The sequence below is a fragment of the Rana temporaria genome, chromosome 4, assembly GCF_905171775.1.
Source record: "Rana temporaria chromosome 4, aRanTem1.1, whole genome shotgun sequence".
Taxonomy (NCBI): Eukaryota; Metazoa; Chordata; class Amphibia; order Anura; family Ranidae; genus Rana; species Rana temporaria.
This window is the reverse complement of record NC_053492.1, coordinates 338,610,994-338,635,414: the sequence shown is the minus strand read 5'-3', so window position 1 is coordinate 338,635,414 and position 24,421 is coordinate 338,610,994. Positions and strand designations below refer to the sequence as shown.

The 24,421-nt window shown below is 45.3% G+C and overlaps 1 protein-coding gene across 3 annotated transcripts in view; it reads right to left on the bottom strand.

Moving 5' to 3' along the window:
• The window catches only part of FEZ2 (fasciculation and elongation protein zeta 2), a 203,565-nt gene extending 179,435 nt beyond the window's left edge, over nt 1–24,130 (bottom strand). For 2 of the 3 annotated variants that reach the window (XM_040350755.1, XM_040350754.1), the window contains exon 1: nt 23,583–24,129. In XM_040350755.1, the coding sequence (XP_040206689.1) occupies nt 23,583–23,923 (341 nt within the window). In that variant the 5' untranslated portion in view covers nt 23,924–24,129. Of the gene's footprint in view, nt 1–23,582 lie in introns of all 3 variants that reach the window. The other variant, XM_040350753.1, reaches the window with a different exon arrangement.
• Nucleotides 24,131–24,421: the final 291 nt, after the last annotated feature.

The window sequence follows — 24,421 nt, the reverse complement described above, 5'->3', positions numbered from 1 at the left end:
TTTCAGAGGCGACTCTGACACGACTTGAGCATGAACCACAGGGCGATCTGGGGAGATTTACAACACAACTTGAAGTCGTCTCCAGGACAGGAGACTTTCCAGTGGCCAATAAAACAACAATCAGCTCTGGGAGAGGGAGGGGGGCAGGAGAGGTTTGCCTGAGAAATGTATGTTATCTTCCTGGAAAGTCACTTCAGTTAAGACAGTGATCCGACTTCTGAGGCGACTTCCATTGAAATCAATGGGTACAAATCGCCTACAAGTCGGATTGAAGTAGTACAGAAACCTTTTCTGAAGTCGGATCGCCTTGAGTCGTGTGTATTAACAACGCTCCCATTCACTTCCATTGTTATTCTCTACAGCCCGACTTTGGACGACTTGATGCGACATGAAGTCGGATCGCAAGTCGCCCCAGTGTGAACCGGCTCTCAAGAGAACAGTAAAAGCAAAACATTTAAAACTAAAAGTCCCAAAGTCTTAAGTAAAACTGTAGCAGCGCTACTTTCAAACTGGCGTTTGAAACTCTTCTATATGCCACACGAATATAGGGAGTAGATCAGGGGTCTTGAATTAAAATTCAAGGAGGTCCGGTCACTAAAAAAAAATTTTGGCTCGAGGTCCGAATCTCAAGTCCCCAGGCGTCCCCATCACGGTGCCCCTTTACATCAGGCGTCCCCATCACGGTGCCCCTTTACATCAGGCGTCCCCATCACGGTGCCCCTTTACATCAGGGGTCCCCATCACGGTGCCCCTTTACATCAGGGGTCCCCATCACGGTGCCCCTTTACATCAGGCATTCCTGTCAGAATGCCTCCTTACATCAGACATTTTATGTTAAGGGACACACCGATGGACACATTTTATATTAGGAGCACTCTGATGGGCACAACAAAATGTGCCCCTTAATTCAAAATGTGCCCATCAGTGTTGCTCATAAAATATGCCCATCAGCGTGACCCTTAACATAAAATAAGGGTCACGCTGATGGGCACATTTTATTTTAAGGGGCATGCTAATGGGTTTATTTTTAATGTGCATACTGGTGGGCACCTTTTATGTTAAGGGACACTAATGGGCACAACAAAATGTGTCCATCGGTGTGCCCCTTAACAAAATATGCCTATCAGTGTGCACATTAAAAATATACCCATCAGTGAGCCCCTTAAAATAAAATTTGTCCATCAGAGTGCCCCTTAACATAAAAAAAAATATGCCCAGCAGTAAATACCAGCTAACATGTGGCCCACATACCTTGAATGAGGGCACAACAAAAGGGGCAGAAGCTGCAAGATAAGGAGACAGGACCCAGGAACCGCGAGTAGCAGGGGGGGGGGGGTCGCACCCGTGACGTCACGCCCCTACTAGCAAGAAGAGTCAGGACCAATTGTCTCGTCAGAACACCGGGAATCGCAAGCAGCAGGGGGGCGGGTCGCACACATGATGTCACGCCCCTACTTGCGGCTATGCAAGCTTTTCATCTCAGACCTGAGGTGAGGAGTGGGGAGCCGGCGTACGCACGCACGCACGCAGCGTCACTGGGGGTAACTCGCGGTCCCAGCAAACAAACAGCTGCGGACATTAATGATTATACTGGCAGCCTGGCGGTCCGGGCAGAAGCGGCACTCGGACCGCGGGCCGCCATTTAGTGACGGCTGGAGTAGATGATAGTGCAGATGCAAAACCACAGCAGAAAAAATCCTTAATTAGTGCTCCTTTCACCAAGGGCGTTCACCACGTGGGGGGATGTAAAGTCCCCTTTTGGGGATGCACTCACCACAAGACTGGAAATAAAAGGCCTGGAATATAGGATGTAGTGATGGCGGTTTGATTGAACATAACATACCTGCCGGTGGAGAGTGCATCTTCTAGAATAAACACAGAGATCTATATACCAGGCCTTTTATTTCCAGTCTTGTGATGAGTGCATCTCCAAAAGGGGAGTTAACATTCCCCCACGTGGTGAACACCCCCCCTTGGTGAAAGGAGCACTAATTAAGGATTTTTTCTGCTGTGGTTTTGCATCTGCACTATCATCTACTCCCTATATTCGTGTGGCATATAGAAGAGTTTCAAACACCAGTTGCGCTGCTACAGTTTTACATAAGACTTTGGGACTTTTAGTTTTAAATGTTTTGGTTTTACTGTTCTCTTAAGTTCCGTAATTGCTCGTCTAGGCCATCTGCCTAACGTACTTTTAGAAGCTTTCTCCCCTTTGCGGGGGCCTGAGAATATTACAAAAAAAGAGTGTTCGATTTCCTGAATTCTTTAGTAACGGAAAGAAAATGAAGCAGGAATCTTCTCAGGTCCAGTGTATGGAAAGCTTCCTCTCCTGCATTGGTAGGAACTGAGGAAAAGGTAGGTAAAATTATTTCTTGAGGCCGATGGAAAGTCAAGGACACTTTTGGTAAGAAGGCTGGATCCGTCTGGAAAAACTCTAAGAAAAGGTTCTGTAATTGCCAGGGCCTGAAGCTCGCTGACTCTTCTTGCCATTGTGATGGCAACTAAAAAAAATTGTTTTGAGAACCAAGTTTCTTTAAGATACATTTTGTAAGGGTTCAAACTGAACTTTCGTGAGACCCTGTAAAACAGGGCTCGACAAAATCCGGGCGCCCTGTCGCAATTGCGACAAGAAATTGTGACCTGGCGCCCGCCGGTAATTGAGGCCGCGGCCTCAATTACCGGCCGCGGCGGGGGAGGTGGAGGCGCACGGAGGCACAGGATCCTGTGTCTCTATGCGCCCCCACCTCCCCCCGCCGCACGATCGCGGTGGGCCCGCGATGGCCGGTAATTGAGGCCGCGGCTTTGCGGCCTTGTGAAGGCCCAAGCTTCCTTCTGTGACCTGGCGCCATCTGGTGGTGGTCGTTGGCATTACAAGTAAAACAGCAGTTCTAATGTGTTTTTTTCACTGTCATCTATCTATCTATATCTATATCTATATCTATATCTATATCTATATCTATATCTATATCTATATATATATATATTTTTTTTTTTTAATCCAACACCCTAGAGAATAAAATGGCGATGGTTGCAATACTTTGTCACACTGTATTTGCGCAGCAGTCTTACAAGCGCACTTTTTTGGGGAAAAAATACACTTTTTTTAATAAAAAAATAAAACAGTAAAGTTATTCCAATTTTTTTTATATTGTGAAAGATAAGGTTACGCCGAGTAAATTGATACCCAACATGTCACGCTTCAAAAATGTGTCTGCTCGTGGAATGCCGACAAACTTTTACCCTTTAAAATCTCCATAGGCGACGTTTAAAACATTCTACAGGTTGCATGTTTTGACTTACAGAGGAGGTCTAGAGCTAGAATTATTGCTCTTGCTCCAATGATCGCGGCGATACCTCACATGTGTGGTTTGAATACCGTTTACATATGCGGGCGCTACTCACATATGTGAAGCCTGTTTCACTGCTTGTTGAAAAGCGAGGAGACCCAGGAAGGTGGCTTTTAGTTCTCGCCAGTTTGATGATTTTCTGGTTTCCGCTTTGGACTAAGTTCCTTGTGCGGTTTGACCGTCCAGATGGGCTCCCCAGCCCCAGGAACTTGTGTCCGTTGTTAGACGTTTGTCTATAGGAAAGATCCAGGAAAGACCCTTTGTCAGATTGGAAATAATTGCTTAAATGTGCAGCCTCACAGGGTGACACTGTGGATGCATCGGTATACATGTGACAACGTCCCGATATATTTGAGAGTGAATACTAATTTGGACTAGAAAAAATAAGCAGAGCAAGCATAAAAATCCTACATATTGTACCCAATGTTCATCAAGGCTATACACTCTGGGCCAGATTCTCAAACGAGATACGCCGTCGTATCTCTGAGTTGCGCGGTCGTATCTATGCGCCTGATTCTTAGAATCAGTTACGCATAGATTTCCCATAGATCCGACTGGCGTAACTGTGTTACACCGTCGTATCGTAAATGCATATTTACGCTGGCCGCTAGGTGGCGCTTCCGTCGAATTCCGGGTCAAGTATGCAAATTAGCTAGATACGCAAATTCACGAACGTACGCCTGGCCGACGCAGTACATTTACGCAGTTTACGTTAGGCTTTTCCCGGCGTATAGTTACCCATTCTATATGGTGGCGTTAAGTGCGGCGTACCAATGTTAAGTATGCCCGTCGTTCCCGCAACTAAATTTGAAAATTTTACATCGTTTGCGTAACTCGTCCGTGAATGGGGCTGGACGTAATTTACATTCACGTCAAAACCAATACGTCCTTGCGGCGTATTAGGAGCAATGCACACTGGGAGATTTCCACGGATGGCGAATGCGCCGTTCGTGAAAAACGTCAATCACGTCGGGTCACACAACATTTACATAAAACACGCCCCCCTGTTCCAAATTTGAATTAGACGGGCTTACGCCGGCCAATTTACGCTACGCCGCCGCAACTTACGGAGCAAGTGCTTTGAGAATACAGCACTTACCCGTCTAAGTTGCGGAGGCGTAACGTAAATCAGATACGTTACGCCCGCACAAAGATACGCGATCGTACGTGAATCTGGCCCTCTATATATATTATTATTGTTTATGTATTTCTCATATACTTGAGTGTACCTATACTATTATAACATTGTGGAAGTGTGATTATAGTACTTGTCGGGTCGTATTTTGATGATGATTATAATTATTATCTATGAATGTATTTTTATACAAATTTATACAATATCTATAGGATTTTTATATTTATGACCCGTGTGTTTAAAGTCAATTTTTCTAGTCCAAATTAGTATTCACCCTTTGTCAGATTGGTTGTTCTCGTTGTGCTCGTTTTACATTTGATGTTAGTTTAAAGTGCTTTTCTAGCGATTCCTGGTGCGACCAAACCTGTAAGATGTTCATCTGCAGGGGTCTGGAATGCAATCTCGCTCATTGCACAGCCGGAATCTAGGCCGTAAGAAGGTCCAATACTGCCATAGCTGTCCGGAGAGAGATTTGTCTGAACCCGACTCACAGCGGAATAGATCTTTTCTATTTTTTCCTGGGGAAGAAACACTTTTTGAAGTACCGAATTTATGGTGTAACCCAGAAACCTCATCTCCTGTGTTGGATCTAGATTTAACAACAGCCTTAGACTCTTGAGATGAGTCTGCGACATTTGGAGGTTTGTCACAACCTAATCTCTGGAATCCGCAAAAAACAGAAGGTCGTCCAAATATGGAATGACCAAGATCCCCCTCGGTTCCAGGGCTTCCGCCATAATTTTGATGAAAATCTTGGGGGAGGATGAAAGACCAAAGGGAAGGGCCTTGAACTGGAGATGCCAGACCGTGGTCCCTAGGTTGATAGCTAAGCGAAGAAACCGTTGGGAGGTCGGCGCTATAGGCACATGAAGGTGCAAAAGTGTTTGTACTAGGGTTGTCCCGATACCACTTTTTTGAGATCGAGTACAAGTACCGATACTTTTTTTCAAGTACTCGCCGATACCGAATACCGATACTTTTTTTTAATGTCAAGTGACATTTTTTTTTTACTATTTTTTTTTTTACAGTGATTTTTATTTATTTATTTTTTTAAGGGGGGGGGGGTGGGGGGTGAATTATCAGTGTGTTTTTTATTTATTTATTTTTTTACATTTTATTTATTTTTTAATATTTATTGCAATTTTTTATTTTAAAAATAATCAGCCCTGTTGGGGGGCTTTGGTGAGATTTCAGGGGTCTTAACAGACCTCTGGCATCTCCCCTTTAAGACAGAGAAAGGGACTAGGGAAACAGATTCCCCAGTCCCTTTCTCAGCAGCTTCAGATGAAATGAATGGAGGGAAGCTCCTCTATTCATAAACTGAAGCATCGTAAACACAGGCGGTTTACGATGCTCAGTTATATGAATGGACAGAGTCGGTAATCACCGACTCTGTTCATTCAGAAAAGGTAGGAGCCGTGCTTAGCGGCTCCTACCTCCGCTCTCCCCTCTGACAGATTGAGGGGGGGAGAGCGGCACGGACGGGGACGGGATGGATGGAGAGAGACTGCAGGGACGGACGGGGGGGGGGGGGGGGAGAGAACGGGACGGACGGGGAGGAAAGAGCACTTCATGGACGGGGGGGGAACAGAGAACGGGACGGACGGGGGAAGGGGAGGAAAGAGCACTGCATGGACGGGGGGGGAGAAGAGAGAACGGGACGGACGGACGGGGGAAGGGGAGGAGAGAGAACGGCACGGACGGACGGGGGGGAAGGGGAGAGAGCAGCACGGACAGGGGAAGAAAACACTGACCATGGGGGAGAGAAGATTTGCAACTCCCCTGCCTGCCCGCTCAAGTATCGGGTGAAGCATCGGGAGCATTTACCCGAGTACAAGTACTCGGGGAAATGCTTGGTATCGGGACATGCCTAGTTTGTACCGTATTGATTTGTTTAGGATCTTCAGATTCAGAATCAGACGGTACTTGCCTGAAGTTTTTTTTACCAAGAATATATGGGAATAAAACCCCCGGCCCTCCTGTTTCGGGACTTGAACTATTACTTCCTGTTGAATCAGATCCTGTAATAGGCTCATCATAGCGGAAGACTTTTCCTGATCCCGTGGGAGGGCTGTAACATAGAATCTGCTCGGAGGGCATTCTGTAAAATCCAGACTGTACCCCTCTGCAATGAATTTTTTTTTACGAAGGAACTTGTGGACGTCCGATTCCATTGATGAAGGAAGGCAGACAATCTTCACCCACTGGAGTAGGATGGTCACTTGTTTTTGGGGGTTTGGTCTGGGGGAGATCTAAAGCCCCACCCCTTCCTTTACCTTTTTGGGGAACTCAACGTTTTTTGTAGTCTTCTTTATTTTTGTAGGACTGCTGAAAAGGAACGAAAACATTTTTTTGAAGTCCGTTTCTTTTTGGCAGGGAAAGCCTTCTTCTTGTCAGCTGTTATGTCCAAAACTTTTTCCAGATCTGGACCGAAAAGAAAACCCCCTGAAAAAGGTAGGCCGCAGAGTTTAACCTTGGAGGCTGTGTCCCCTGACCAAGTTTTTAGCCAGACTGCACGCCTGGCTGAGTTCACAAGTGTTGCTGATCTCTCCGCCATCTTGGTTGACTCGGCTGACGCATCTGCCATATACTTGACAGCTTTGAATACCAAGGGAAAGGATTCCAAGAGGTCGTTTCTTGGTGTGCCTGCCTCTACATGACTTATCAGCTTCTTCACCCAACATTCTAAGTTTCAAGCAACCACTGTGTCAGCCATAGCAGGTTTGAAACCGGCTGATGTAGAATCCCATGCCTTTTTCAAAAGGGAATCTGCCCCTTTGTTCATTGCGTCCTTCAGGACCCCCATGTCTTTGAAAGCAAGGTCTGTGCGACGTGAAACCTGTGAGAAAGCCGCATCTACTCGTGGCTTCTTGTTCCACACCTCCGTATCTTGATTCTCAAAAGGAAATATCTTCTCTTAAGGGTTTTAAAAAAGAAAGGACCCCTCTCAGGGTCTTTCCACTCCTTTTTAATCGTGTCCGACAGGACTCTATGAACTGGGAACACTCTCTGTTTAGAGTCGTCCAGACCTTGGTACATCTTATCGTGAATAGATAATTGTACTTTCTCCTCCTGGATATCCAGAGTAGTGTAGATTGCTTTCAGTAAATCATCCACTTCGTCTACAGAGAGTTTATATCTGGAGGCTCTGCTATCATCTTCCTCATCCGGGTCCTTGAGAGAGGAAAGAGTACCAGCCCCTTCATCCCCCTCTGCTGGTCTAGATAAGGAGACTTTCGAGCTGGATGGTGGTTGCTGGGGCTCCGCCTGAACTGCTGGACCCTGTGCCAGTAAAGATTTGACTGAACTGAGGGGAGCTTGTAAGTTCTTGTACTAAGGAAGACAAATCTTTATAGTGTTGGATGCTTCTTCCTCAACCAAATCCTTAATGCATGATCTACACCAGGGGTTGACAAATTTGCTTGGAATCTAGGAGCCAGGTAAAAAAGTTAGGAGCCACAAAACGCGCCCCGTCCCGACGAGCTTGCGCGCAGAAGCGAACACATACGTGAGCAGCGCCCGCATATGTAAACGGTGTTCAAACCACACATGAGGTATCGCCGCGATTGGTAGAGCGAGAGCAATAATTCTAGCCCTAGACCTCCTCTGTAACTCAAAACATGCAACCTGTAGATTTTTTTTAAACGTCGCCTATGAAGATTTTAAAGGGTAAAAGTTTGTCGGCATTCCACGAGCGGACGCAATTTTGAAGCGTGACATGTTGGGTATGAATTTACTCGGCGTAACATTATCTTTCATAATATAAAAAAAATGGGGATAACTTTACTGTTGTCTTGTTTTTTAATTAAAAAAGTGTAATTTTTTCACGAAAAAGGTGCGCTTGTAAGACCGCTGCGCAAATACGGCGTGACAGAAAGTATTGCAACGATCGCCATTTTATTCTCTAGGGTGTTAGGATAAAAAAATATATATATAATGTTTGTGGGTTCTAATTAGAGGGAAGAAGATAGCAGTGAAAAATAGTGAAAAACAACATTAGAATTGCTGTTTAACTTGTAATGCTTAACTTGTAATACCAACGGCCACCACCAGATGGCGCCAGCTCACATCTGGTGGTAATAACTTGTAATACCAACGGCTCACCACCAGATGGCCCCAGCTCACAAAAAAAATTTTTTTTTTTGCCCCCCTTTCAAGCCAAGTCGCCAGGACCCTATTTCTAGTCGCCATGGCGACCTGGCGACCGGGATTTGTCGAGCCCTGATCTACACAACGCTTTTTGCCATGAATCTCTTAGAGGATTTTTGCAGGAGGAACACTTCCTTTGGTTTGGTGGATTTAAATGCCTAGTTTTCCCTACAGATTTTTCCTGCAACGAGACAAAATAACCAAATCACCTATTTTTCTTTTTTTTTTTTTTTTTTTTTAAAACCCAAAAACACACTTTAGGGTTTTAAACCACCACCAGCAGAAAAAAAGTGTCCCCAGTGAGAAGTAGATAGCAACCACCCCATTAAGACTGCCAGGACCGAAAGATAAAACTTCTGTCCGGTAGCCACAGGCTCCCTTCAAAGAGGAAGAATACACAACAAAAACAATAAGCCCACAAAGGTTCAGAATAAAGGTACCACTGTACCCCTCTTACCTGGGCCTGACCGGTGGTTGCGGCGCCTGTATCCGCCATTGCTGTCTGTCTCTCCTCCGTGTTTGCAGAGATCGCAGCGAGGTGCAAGAGAAATGCTGAGTTTCTCAATTTTCCCGGTTCCCGCGTCATCGACAAGGGCCAGAAACTGAAGCGCTGGTCGAAAGACCCGCCCCCTGATCACTGCGTTCCAGGCGCTTGGAACCACGAGCACCACGCCCCCACAGGAAGCTGCATCACCGTGCATGACGTCACCCGCAAGCCGGGACCCGGAAACTATATGTGGTATACGCCGCTGATCAACAATGGCCCCCGCTCGACCACCAGAGTCAAACCGCGGCCTCCAGGTACCAACGATGCTGCCTCCTGTGAGTCCATAGCTCCACTGAGCAGGAGCAACTGGGGACTCCGGAGCACCCCCTGCTTAAGATGGGGGGGGGGGGTTGGGATGGTCGCTGCACTCCAGGCAGCACAAAAACAAGGTTGGAGAGAACGTAGCTCTGGCGGAGGAAACACGACTGAGGCCATGGTGGAAGAGGAAAATAAAGGAGACATGCGTTTCCTGTAAAAGAGGCGGAGCTGCGCTCTCTCCAGGGTTGTCCTGAAAGGCGATTTGGGAAAAGTATTGCAGTAACACATGTTTTGCTATACACGTTTTTTCCCTGTGTGTGTATTGGAACAAAACATAAAAAGGGAGGGAAAAAAAGCAAATTGGAAATTTTGGTCACACAAAACTCCAAAAATGGGCTGGTCAAAATTCTTGGCACCCTTAACTTAATATTTGGTTGCACACCCTTTGGAAAAAATAACTCAAATCAGTCGCTTCCTATAACCATGAATAAGCTTTTTACACCTCTCAGCCGGAATTTTGGACCACTCTTCCTTTGCAAATTGCTCCAGGTCTCTTATTGGAAGGGCGCCTTTTCCCAACTGCAATTTTAAGATCTCTCCACAGGTGTTCAATGGGATTTAGATCTGACTAATTTCTGGCCACTTTAAAACTCTCTGGCGCTTTGTTGACATCCATTTCTGGGTGCTTTTTGACGCATGTTTGGGGTCATTGTCCTGCTGGAAGACCCAAGATCTCGGACGCAAACCCAGCTTTTCTGACACTGGGCTCTACAGTGCGACCCAAAATACTTTGGTAATCCTCAGATTTCATGATGCCTTGCACACATTCAAGGCACCCAGTGCCAGAGGCAGCAAAACAACCCCAAAACATCATTGAACCTCCATCATATTTCACTGTAGGTACTATGTTCTTTTCTTTGTAGGCCTCATTCCATTTTCAGTAAACAGTAGAATGATGTGCTTTACCAAAAAGCTCAATCTTGGTCTCATCCGTCCACAAGGTGTTTTCCCAGAAAGAGTTTGGCTTACTCAAGAACATTTTGGCAAACTGTAGTCTTGCTTTTTTATGTGTCAGCAGTAGGGGTGAGCATCTTCACTGGCCACACGATTTGATTACGATTATCATGTCAACGATTCGATTCCGCAATGCATCACGATTACAGAGCAAGTGCGCATGGCTTTCATCCAAAAAAATTAAAGTACTCCATTTTTTTTATTCTGTCTGTTCTTAAAAAAAAAAAAAAAAAAAAAAAAAAACACACACACACAACACTTCCTGCATGTAAGGCCGCGTACACACGGGCAAACATGTACGATGAAACCGGTCCGCCGGACCGTTTTCACCGTACGTCTGCCCAGGGATTTCTGTACGATGGCTGTACTAACCATCGTACAGAAATCCGCGCGTAAACAATACGCGGGGCGTGTCCGCGGCGACGTGGGCGGCCCTGCCAGTTAAATGCTTCCACGCATGCGTCAAAGTCATTCGACGCATGCGAGAGATGGCGGGCGCTCGGACATGTACGGTAGGTCTGTACAGACGACCGAACATGTCCGAGCGGGCAGGATTCCAGCGGACTGTTTTAAAAGAAGTCCAGAAATATTTGCCCGCTGGTTTCAGCAGACATGTTCGGTCGTCTGTACGGCCCATCACAAAGTCTAAACACAGCAGACAACTTGACTAAAATGTAGGTAAAGGACCTGGCCAGTTTTTTATACCCCCTTCCTGCCCAGGCGAAATTTCAGCTTCCGGCACTCCGTCGATTTAACTGACAATTGTCAGTACGTACAGCTCCCAAACAAAATTGGCGTTTTTTTTCCCCCACAAATAGAGCTTTCTTTTGGTGGTATTTGATCACCTCTGCGGTTTTTAGTTTTTGCGCTATAAACAAAGATAGAGCGACAATTTAAAAAAAAAAATCAATATTTTTTCCTTTTTGCTATAATAAATATCCCCCAAAAATACCCGTATTTATTGGCGTATAACACGCACCCTAACTTTAAGGGGGAAGTTTCAGGAAAAAAACTTTCCACAGCCCCCTGCGTATAACACGCAGGCACAGTTTACCCTCTATTTTCAGAGGAAAAAAAGTGGAGTGTTATACGCCAATAAATACAGTATATTAAAAAAAAACTTTTTTTTCCCTCAGTTTAGGCCGATATGTATTCTTCTACCTATTTTTGGTAAAAAAATAAAAAATAAAAAAATAAAAAAATAAAAATCGCAATAAGCGTTTATCGATTGGTTTGCGCAAAATTTATAGTGTTTACAAAATTGGGGATAGTTTTATTGCATATTTATTAATCTTTTTTTTTTTACCACTAATGGCGGCGATCAGTGATTTTTTTCGTGACCGCGACATTATGGCGGACACATCGGACAATTGTCATTTTCACAGCAAAAAATTCTATAAAAATGCATTGTTTACTTGTTTATGACAATTGCAGTTTGGGAGTTAACCATTAGGGGGCGCTGAAGGGGTTAAGTGTGACCTCATATGTGTTTCTAACTGTAGGGGGCGGGGCTGGACATGTGACGTCATTGATCGTGCTTCCCTATATCAGGGAACACACGATCAATGACAGCGCCACAGTGAAGAACGGGGAAGCTGTGTTTACACACAGCTCTCCTCGTTCTTCAGCTCCGGGGACCAATAGCGGGATTCCAGCGGCGATCGGGTCCGCTGGTCCCGCGGCCCACGGCTGGGCACTTAAAAAGGACGTACAGGTACGTGCTTGTGCCCAGCCGTGCCATTCTGCCAACGTATATGCGCAGGAGGCTGTCCTTAAGTGGTTAAAGGAGCTCCAGGCTCTCCCCCCAAAATACTAAAGGAGATGATCAGAGGCTGCAGACATAATACAAGAGATGGTCAGAGACTGCAGACATGCTACAGGAGATGATCAGAGACAGCGGACATGCTACAGGAGATGATCAGAGACAGCGGACATGCTACAGGAGATGATCAGAGACAGCGGACATGCTACAGGAGATGATCAGAGACTGCGGACACAGCATCATACTGGGAATAATAAGAGCAGACATTTTGTGTTTTTATTTCTGACAATCTAATGGTATCCTGTGTCCCCTCCCAAGCCGTTTTCACATTCAGGAAGATATCGCACTATTCCTCCTAGGGGTGCAACGGATCAAAAAACTCACGGATCGGATCGATCCTCGGATCAGGAGTCACGGATCGGATAATTTTCGGATCAGCAAAAAAAAAAAAAAAGACAAATCTTGTTACACCCACCAGAGTTTTAGATTTCACAGTTCTTCTCAACACAAAACGGAGCTTATGTGCTTAAATACAGTGTTTGGAAATCCGACGGACTGTTTATTGCTAATATGACAGAACACCTCTGATTTTCACATTTAAACAGTCCGTCGGATTTACAAATACTGTATTTAAGCGTATAAGCTCTGTTTTGTGTTGAAATAACTGCATCTCGCAATACTTATATGTGCAGCCAAGTGGAAGTCGCAGCCCCATGTACGAAAGTGGTGTCACCAGTTCCCTACTGTGACCTGAACTATCCCAATCATCAGATCCCTTTAGTGTCATTGAGCGGCGGGCTGAGTGTCTAGTGAAAATCCCCCCTACGTGCTCAATCCATACAGATCCCCCCGATCGCCTCCTCTCTCTTCTCTGGCAAGCAGCAGGACGCCCGGTGCGGCGGCGGCAGCGGCTCCCCGTGTGGATTCCTCAAGGTGCAGCATGGAGCTCATCGCTGGGCTGTTAGGAGTCAATGACATATTGAGCTCAAGTGCCCACAAACTTCCGAGGAGCAGCCTGCATCCCCCGCGCCGGGTGGACCTCGATGGCCGCCGCTTCGATAGCTAGGCCGAAGCCACGGCCTTTCCTATGGACCGGGAGGCCCGTGGATCGCCGTGTGTCCCGACCCGAAGGTGCTGATCCGTACGGATCAGTTGCACCCCTAGTGACAATACTTGATGTGTTCCCACTGTCATATGGCATTCTTGTGCCACAGTGCCTACACACCGTCACAGTTTTATCCACTAACCTCTTTCCTTCATCATTATATTTGACAGGGAAGCCAAAATTCTCCCATACAGGGGATTTAAATGACGCGGGGCATTCAAGCTCCTCCATTCGCCATTACCACGCTGTGTGTGGACTGAACATGCGCAAATTATTATTATTATTTTTTTTTTAGAAAACAATCCTCGGATCACGTGTGTGCGGTTCGGATCAATCTTTTTCGGTTCGGATCACGGATCAATGACGATCCGTTGCACCCCTAATTCCTCCTGTCTATTATTCTCCTCCATACAGCCCAGTCCCTGCCTGCAGCGACAATGACTTATCACAAGTGACACATCAGATTCCACTACATGCCTTTACCCCCCCCCCCCCCGTCACAGCACCCCCCTCCTCCTCTGTTCTTACATGCTGCTCTGCGCACACTACTCGGGCGATAGAGGATGATTGGAGGGAACTTACTTGTGTCATTGCTGTCCCTCTGACCAGGGTGATCTGCCTGCTCACCATCCCCCCCAAGTCATCAGGGAATTCTCAGTGTTTGTTTGTATATGCCGCGCTCATGTGACTGACTGACTGCCAGACCCGCCTCTCTCCTCTCTGCTCTTACGTCTCGCTTCTCTCCGGGCTGACGCCAGGTGAGACGTAAGAGCAGAGAGGAGAGAAGAGAGAGGCGGGTCGGGCAGTCAGTCACATGAGCGCGGCATATACAAACACTACACTATGAAATTAGGCAACATCCACACGGAGCACTCTCCCGGGAGGGGCGGGGCTAGACATCGATTATTGCGGTCGCATGCATCAGTGCCGCATCGGGGACACCCCATTTTACGATGCACCGATTAAATTCGGCACCCCTAGTCAGCAGTGGGGTCCTCCTTGGTCTCCTGCCATAGCGTTTTATTTCCTTTAAATGTCGATGGATAGTTTGCGCTGACACTGATGCTCTCTGAGCCTGCATGACAGCTTAATTTTCTTTGGAACTTGTTTGGGGCTGCTTAGACACCATCCGGACTTTCCTGCGTTGCAACCGTTCATCAATTTTTCTCTTCTGTCAACGCCCAGAGAGATTAGCTACAGTGCCATGGGTTGCAAACTTCTTGATAATGTTGCGCACTGTGGACAAAAGAAACACTAGATCTCTGGAGATGGACTTGTAACCTTGAGATTGTTGATGTTTTTCCCCAATTTCCACAGTTTTTCCACATTTTATAGCGATCAGTGCTATAAAAATGCATTGATTACTACAAAAATGACACTGGCAGTGAAGGGGTTAACACTAGGGGCGAGGAAGGGGTTAATCATGTTCCCTGGGTGTGTTCTAACTGAAGGGGGGGGTGGACTGACCTGGGGAAATGACAAATCGCTGTTCATACATTGTATGAACAGACGATAGGTCATTCCCCCCCCCCCCCCCGACGGGACCGGGAGCTGTGTGTTTACACACACATCTCCCGGTTCTCGCTCTGTAATGAGCAATCAGGACCGCCGGGCACGCGCGTCTGCGTCAGGAGGCGAGCGAGCGCCCCTATTGGCTGCTCGGCGAGATGACGTATAGCTACGTCATCTCGCCCAGGAGAGCCGACCTGCCGCCGTATAACTGTTATACTGCGGCTGGTCGGCAAGCAGTTAATTTGGGAACTTGTTGCAGGTGCTGCTCCTCCCTTCATGTTCACATGTTGATGCACTTTTTAAAGATGGTTTCATTTCCAAGGACGTTTTGCTTTGGACTTTAATCATCACTGTTTTTATATTTTCATGCTCATGTATTAAAGCGGGGGTTCCGCAGATTTTCGTTTTTTTTTTTATCCTTCTGGCGCCCTTACCTTTGGTATTTGGCAACTCGTGTGTCCCAATCGTGGAGCCGCCAGCATTGTTTTTGTCCTGCAAAACGATACTTTATAAAATTCATAGATGGACGTTTCCATCTTGATTGTGGGCACTCTGAAGCCCACCAGGATGTCCTTCCGGGATACGGTGAATGCCGACTTCCCAGCATTCACCGCTCTATCCCGCGCATGTGCAGGGTTGACGGCGAGCGTCGCCGTCAACACTGCACAGTTGCCGAATCACGTGACCTGCGAGATATCGCGGGATTACAGTACAGCACGTCTCCTGGGATTCTCATCACTCACTCCCAGGAGACATAGCGCTTGTCGGGGAAAAGATAATACGCACCCACTCCCGCGGGGAATGGGTGACTGACACAACACTAAATGCAGCATTACAAAAGGTAAGGAATCGGATTAAAAAAAAAAAAATAAAAAAAAAAAATCGGATTGTGCTTAAACGATGGCTAGTGGTTAGATTTAGACAAACATGAAATTTAGGGTGAACCTCCGCTTTAAGTTCACTTATTATGCACATGTAAATTTAGTCCTAATTCATTCTAAGACTATCTATTCTAGCTCTGTACTTATTTACCTGCCCTCTGACAGGCGTCACCAGTGTGGCTTCTTGTAAGCCCACAGGGTTGGGCTCCTTCCCCTTGTGTGGGGGGGTGGCGGGCGATGACACGATCCCCCCCGATTGCTCCACGGTTTCCTGACATTCCTGGCCGTGCAACTGTCTACTCCATTTTTAAGCAGTAACTATATCGCCATGCCATACTTGTATTGTGATGTATGACAGGGTTTGACAAATTTGCTTGGAATCTAGGAGCCAGCTAAAAAAGTTAGGAGCCAAAAAACGCACCCATTCTGCCAAGCTTGCGCTCAGAAGCGAATGCATACGTGAGTAAACGGTATTCAAACCACACATGTGAGGTATCGCCGCAATTGGTAGAGCGAGAGCAAAAATTCTAGCCCTAGACCTCCTCTACAACTCAAAACATGCAACCTGTAGAATTTTTTTAAACGTCGTCTATGGAGATTTTAAAGGGTAAAAGTTTGTCGCCATTCCACGAGCGGACGCAATTAACATTATCTTTCACAATATAAAAAAAAATTGGGCTAACTTTACTGTTGTCTTATTTTTTAATAAAAGTGTATTTTTTCCCAAAAAAAGTGCGCTTGTAAGCAGGGCTTCGGAGTCGGAGGAAATTTTGGGTACCTGGAGTCGGAGTCGGCAAACAATGCACCCACTCTGACTCCGACTCCTACTAAATTTAGATTGGAATAAAAAAAAAAAGCAAGTTTAAATGTCCCATTTCACAAAAAGATATAATTAATGACTTCTCTACTGTAAGAATAAAGACCAATGCATGCAGTGCCTCACGTAACCGCAAAACGAACACGTTAAGTGACCGTGAAGAAGCATGCTTTTCATGTGCTTCACTATATGGCATGCAACGCACAATTAGGAGCTGCAATACTTATACTTTCCATAGTGTTGTGTTCTGCTTTTACAGGGAACGCAGCGTCCATGTGTAACCTAGCCTCTCACTGATAAGGGATTAAATAAATATGTTTTTTGCAGGACTAGAGAGTGAGACACTTGCATAAGTGAAGGGAATGGAGGGCCAATAGTTCAAGACTGAAGCTGTAAACCATTGGAAAAACTGCTGTCATTCAGTGTCGAAAGATTATTTTCAGCCCTAAAAATAATAAAGTCTGACTTAAGAGCCTCTATGAAAGAGGATCTGGCAGAGGCAATTCTCTTCCTTAGAACTCTACATTGAATTGTTTTGCATTTGCTAAGCCTATAACTACATTTCAAGATTAATATAAACCTTTTCTAGGTTTTACAGATTTTGTTTTTGGTTCATTATAGATAAGCTTTGTTTTTGTTCTAAAACAACCAAATAATGTGGTTTGTATTTTTGAACTGGTAAAGATCCTGTTCCTGATGTTTATGCCTGCTGCTACTATCCAGCCACTTGATTGATTAATAAAAAAAAATTAATAAAAAACTTTGTTTTCATTGTGTTTGTCTTTTGCTTAAACTGTGCAATACAGTAGACTGTTGGCTTCCCAGCCAGTAGTCCTGTGGTAGGTTGCGTTTCTTTCCCTCAAGGAATGTATAAAATACATTTGCATATTAATACAGAGGAGTCGGAGTCGGAAGTACATAAAACTGAGGAGTCGGAACATTTATCTACCGAATCCACAGCCCTGCTTGTAAGACCGCTGCGCAAATACGGTGTGACAGAAAGTATTGCAACGACTTCCATTTTATTCTCTAGGGTGTTAGAATTAAAAATATATATAATGTTTGGAGGTTCTAATTAGAGGGAAGGAGATGGCAGTGAAAAAAACACATTAGAACTGCTGTTTTTTGCTACTTGTAATGTACGCAACGCCAACGGCCACCACAAGATGGCCACTTCTAGATTCCTTCTGCAGGCCTCAAGCTTACTTCTGTGAAAGCCGCAAAGCCACTGCCTCAATTACCGGCCGGCCCTAAGCTTCTCCAGGCACCAGGTCACAATTGCGACCTCGCGCCCGGATTTTGTCGAGGCCTGATGTATGATTATATGTTCTGAGTATTTGAAGTCATATTATGTGTCTCAGAGTCAACGATCCCCCTGAAGATGACCACCCTATGGTCCAAACGCATTGGGGATATATACCCACATACATATGCTATGCAATCTTGTTTTACAATTTGCATGTATGGTAATCTTGTTCTACATTTTGCATGTATGGTAATATTTGAATATGCAGGAATTTATCTGGCCCGACCGTTTTACATGTTTTATTCATTGTAATTTAACTGTGACATTTGACAACCCTCAAATAAATATGTTTTATACTATTATTCGTAGGGGTGCAACGGATCAAAAAACTCACGGATCGGATCGATCCTCGGATCAGGAGTCACGGATCGGATCATTTTTCGGATCAGCAAAAAAAAAAAAAAGAACTAATCTTGTTACACCCAACGGAGTTTTAGATTCAGTTATTTTCAACACAAAACGGAGCTTATGTGCTTAAATACAGTATATGTAAATCTGACAGACTTTTAAATTTTAAAAGCTGCAGCAAACCTTACATGTTTGAAAATCAGAGGTGTTCTGTCACATTAGCAAACATGTAAGGTTTGCTGCGGCTTTTAAAATTTAACATGTAAACAGTCTGTCAGATTTACATATACTGTATTTAAGCACATAAGCTCCGTTTTGTGTTGAAAATAACTGAATCGAAAACTCTGTTGGGTGTAACAAGATGTCCACTTGCCCCTAATCACTATAATTACTCTAGTATCACCGTTGTCCCCCTCCCCTCCGGTGTCACTTGGGGTCCCCCCCACTCTGCTGGTGTCACTTGGGGGTCCCCCCCCTCTGGTGTCACTGGGGGTCCCCCCCCTCCTCTGGCGTCACTGGGGGTGTCCCCCCCCTCTTCTGGCGTCACTGGGGGTGTCCCCCCCCCTCTTCTGGCGTCACTGGGGGTGTCCCCCCCCCTTCTGGCGTCACTGGGGGTGTCCCCCCCCCTCTTCTGGCGTCACTGGGGGTGTCCCCCCCCCTCTTCTGGTGTCACTGGGTTCCCCCCCCCTCTTCTGGTGTCACTGGGTTCCCCCCCCCTCTTCTGGTGTCACTGGGTGTCCCCCCCCCTCTTCTGGTGTCACTGGGTGTCCCCCCCCCTCTTCTGGTGTCACTGGGTGTCCCCCCCCCTCTTCTGGTGTCACTATATGTGCTATAAACAAAAATACAGCGACAATTTTGAAAAAAATTCAATATTTTTTACTTTTTGCTATAATAAATATGCCAAAAAAAAAATCTATAAAAAATTTTTTGTTTCCCCCTCAGTTTAGGCCGATATGTATTCTACATATTTTTGGTAAGAAAAAAAATAATAATAAATCGCAATAAGCGTAATTTGTAGACACTATAACTTTTGCGCAAACCAAATAGGGGATAGTTTTATTGCATTTTTGGGACCATTCACATTTATACAGCGATTAGCGCTAAAAAAAAATTGCACTAATTTATTATAGCAAAAAGTAAAAAATAGATTTTTTTTTTCAAAATTGTCGCTGTACTTTTGTTTATAGCGCAATAAATAAAAACCGCACTCATTACTGTATAAATGTGACTGGAAGGGAAGGGGTTAACACTAGGGGGCGCTGAAGGGGTTAATATGTTCCCTAGTGTGTGATTCTAACTGTAGGGGGGAGGGGACTCACAAGGAGTGGAGACTGATGTGTGTTCCTCTGTACTGGGAACACACAATGGTCTCCTCACCTGACAGGACCGTGGATCTGTTTGTTTACACACACAGATTCACAGTCCTGCCGTGATTGCGGGCAATCGCGGGTGCCCAGCAGGACATCGCGGCCGCTCGGCACGCGCACTGTGTCCCCGGCGCGCCCCTAGACAGCTGGGAAGCCCAGGACGTCCATATGATGTCAACCCAGGGTTGGGAGATACATCTGTGGGACGTGATTATGACAATGGGCAGTAGCGAGTGGTTAAACCAGGGATGGAAAAAGAAAAATCGCGCATATACCACACCAATTGTAAACAAAAAATAAATAAATATGAGAAAAGGCAAGCTAAAAACCCGTGACAAAGCACCAGTATATATGGAAAAGAAAATTTTGCGCCACTAATTAATAACATTCAAGTCCATTGTGAACAACACAAATAAATGAATAAAAAAGTGAATAAAAAAGTCCAAAAATTAATGAAGTTCTTGTGACAAACAACACCCGGTGCACCGATATTGATAGTGAGCCACCACCACAACGGACAGAGGCTTACCAGATGGTAGGTAAATGTAAGCGTTGTAATACAATCCACAGCAGATATCCAGATAGCATGAACACACACAGGTTGGGATCAGGGATACAGCTCATCCACGGAGGGATGTGGTTGGAACAGCACAGACAAAAACCTCTAAGACCTTTCCAGGGAATCAGCAGCATATCTTGTAAAAAGGAAAGCGCACATGTGTAATACGTCCAACGTAGTTTATTTTAAAAACAGATTAAAATCTACTTACATCCATAAAATGTAATAGCAGCATAAATGAGATGCCGGCCGCAATGAATAGGGAGCCCCCTTTCCTCCTCGTCAACACCGCGGATGACGTCAATGCACGCCGTACCCAGACGCGTTTCGTTATACAATAACTTTTTCAATGGGATGGGCTCTGCAGTGATGCATCGCATTAAATAGCCAGGCCTCGCTTTGATCGCCAGGAACCGGAAGTGGCGAAAACGCCATTTTGGAAATGGGAAACTGTATTGTAACAGCGATTGAGACTGGAGGTCTCATAGTGGCAGCAGGGAAAAATGTATCTATACGGAAAAAACATGTGAATATTCCATAGAATTATTTAAATTGCAGGTGTGCATATCAAAAAATATAAATAAATCTTAATGTGACTTATCACAAATAACATTAAAAATTTAGTGCGGCCAAAAATGTAAATATATGTCTGTGACGATAACAGACAAGAGGCAGTCACTCCCCCTTCTGGAAAAAGCGGAGAATCACATGCCATAAACATCTAATTCGATGGATAATAAGCCTTTATTCAAAAAAAGAAAATATTCATATCAAAACATTTACAGTGATCCAAAGGCCTAATTAATACGCCTAGGATATAGAAAGTGAATAAGTGCCACATATAGTTGGTTATAAAAATATTAATATTTATAACTAAATAAATTAAGGGAATAGTAAATGAATCATCATTCCCAAACTTAAATATATATAGATAAATATAGAAGAAAAATATATATTAAATATAAACGTGTATATATATGCCCCTAAATCGGCCCCCACCCAAACAGGGGCAAAAATGTGTAAATTACAAAAATCATGTGCGTAATAAAACGTGCTTTGTATATTAAAAAAACAGGCTCTATCCTGGTGGGATCAAAGCAAGGCTAGAACACTTTAAATAAAATATTATTACAAATGGATAAAACATTTAAACATTCAAGCATTGTTAATGAACGCATTAACATCGGTATCCACATTAAGACCATAGGGCGTATAGCACTTAAGGCGGTGTATCCAGGCCATTTCTAACTTTGATATTTCCCTCACCAAAGAACTACCCCTCCAATTGGGCTTATATGTGTCTATGCCTAGAAATAGAGTGTTTGATGGATCTTTATTATGTTTTAGGAGGTAGTGTTTCGACACTGAATGATTTTTGAAGCCCGACATAATATTGGTGATGTGTTCGTTCAAACGAACACGTAGTGGACGCTTAGTCCGGCCTACATATTGCAGGCCACATGGGCACTGCAACAAATACACCACGCCTGTAGTCCCACAAGTAATAAACGGCTTTATACAATGCTCACTGCCAGTGGCAGTGGATACAAAAGTAGTGGTACGTCTACTTCTGCAGGAATTGTTGGAACAAACCCTGCACCGATTACATCTGTAAAAACCCGTCAACTGGTCAAAAAAACTTGAAATCCTACAAGGAGGATTTAGGATATTAGGAGCAATGCGATTGCGTAGAGAGGGTGCTCCTCTAAAGATGACCCTCGGTCTATCTGGCAAAAGTTCTTTGAGAACAGGGTCATTTTTCGCCAGGTGCCAGTGTTTATTTATTAATTGTTTGACACCTCCATGCTGAATGGAAAATGTAGTAATAAACGGGGCACAACCCTGAAATTGCTCACAATGCTCTCGGGGTCGCTCAACCAAAAGTTCCTCTCTCGGAATAGATCTAACAGACCCCAAAGTTTCCTCTAAAGAGTTAATATCATACCCTTTCTCTAAAAAGCGGCTAGTCAGCACCTTAGCCTGCTCTGAGAATTCAATGGGATCAGAGCAGTTCCTACGGAGCCTAAGGTATTGGCTCTTCGGAACCGATCTAAGCCACTGGTCATGGTGACAACTTCCCAGCGGTATAAAGGAGTTGCGGTCCGTCACCTTGAAAAAGGTGGAGGTATTGAACTCATTACCTTTGATCCGGACATTAAGGTCGAGATAGTGTACCTCTGTTTGGCTGGCTTCAAACTTCAATTGAATACCTCTCTGATTCTGGTTCAATCCAAGCATGAAATCTTCCAACCTGTCCAGAGGGCCATCCCATAGGAGGAGGATGTCATCAATGTACCTGGCCCATAACATGAGCTCAGGCACATTAGCACCATAGATGACATCCTCCTCCCACTTTGCCATGAACAGGTTGGCCAAACTGGGGGCATATTTAGCCCCCATGGCCACACCCGTTTCCTGTTTGTAAAACTTCCCCTCGAACCAAAAATAGTTCGAGGATGTGATGGCTCCCTCAGCAGACACGACCTCCAGATAGGTGATAGGTTCAGAAAGGTGGACCTCAATTGGTTAGTTATATGAGCAATCAGCCCAAACATTCAGTTTGTAAAAAAGAGGAAGGAAGGCATATAGCGCAATTCCGTAAGGAAATCAGTAAATATTTAATAAGTAAAACGGAGGAGTTACAGTCACATTTCTGTAGTAAAAAAGCTCTTATAAAAGAACAATGACAATGGTGTCAGCAGAGCTTTCTGACACGTTTCGTCTTAGAAGACTTCATCATCCCAGATGAAGTCTAAGACGAAACGCATCAGCAAGCTCTGCTGATACCACCGTCACTGTTCTTTTAAGTGGCACATGTAAAATTCTAGGACTATCTATTCTAGCGCTGCACTTATTTACCCTTTTGTCACATTTTGCAACTAATCTTCTGCTGAGCTGGCTGCTACATGGTTATTTAGACAGCGCAGTGTATGTTTCCCTTTTTACCTCCCTGAAAAGGTGCCAAATGTGGCACCGGAGGGGGGGAGCGTATAAGTGGAAGTTCCACTTTTGGGTGGAACTCCACGTTAACAATGCCCTACCGTTCGTGCAGTTTGGCCACACCCACCATCTGCTACGACGTTGGGTGCTGGTAGAGTTCCTGTACATATTCTCAAAAAAAAGGCATGCAAATCAAAAACTGGCAGATGGGTTATGTGCAGTGCATTCGGCTCTGTTCACACAACAGGGGTGCGACCAAGCTCATGCGTTTTAATGCACATTTAATGCACATTTCGACCAGCCCGGGTTTAAAAATTGCACTGCACTGCGCGCATTTGCAAGATGTAGAGCAAGAACAAATTGCACCGCCGTACGTTTGCAAAGCGGCAGCGTGTTTTTGTGCATTGTGGGAAAGCACGCAATTTTGCCCTGCCACAACGCACTGGTGTGAAGTTCAAGTGCACAGTGCTGATACACAGCCAGACTACCTGGATTGTGCAATCAATGATAGAACATAACACAGGCTCACACTCACTCGTCATCCTTCATGATGCCCTCCTCGGTGATGGGCCTGACGGGGGCGATGTTCCCGGTGTCGGTGCTGTAGTTGCGGAAACAAACAGTGAGCTTCTCATCGAAGTCATTGACCAGGTCCTCCATGGACTTAAAGCCTCCCATGATGTCCACAGTGAAGCTGTTGTCCAGCTCCGCCAGGTCCTCCAGGGTACTCAGGCCTCCCTGGTTGCATGGCTGGCTACTGGCAGGGTTCGAGTTCACCTTGTCAAGGCTGTTCTTGGCCTCCCCAGAGCTGGACGGAGGACGGAACTCATAGAAATCCTGCCAATCCTCATCGAACTGGGCTAGCGGTGCCGCCATGTCGGGGGGGAAGCAGACGCTCCCCGGTTCTATACCTCTCCCCCTCTTGCTGTTAGAAGTATTCACTGTTCGTACACTTAGTGTACGAGATGGGGGGCGGTGTCCGCTCCCTGACTGTCACTAGTGAAACTAGGGAACTCTCTAGACGTGTTTACACTGGGACCGTGAGAGCTTCCCAGGCTTGAATGAAGGGGAATGTGGGTGGAGCACAAACCACGTGACTTGCATAAACTTTGCTGCAGTTCTCCATTTTAGTTCCTGGCAGAGCGACGTCACCTGTATTTACCGAGCTACGTCTGGATTGTCACAGGAAGGTGGAGTGACATTTGTGTCCTAGATGCGACTGTGTTTTTTCATGTACCTTAAAGCGGTTCAGTGGCGGCTGGTGCTCAAATTTCTTTGGGGAGGCGCAAACAAACAAACAAAAAAAATCAATTGCAGTATCACTGTGCCCATCAATTGCCACCACTGTGCCCATCAAATGCAGCCACTGTGCCC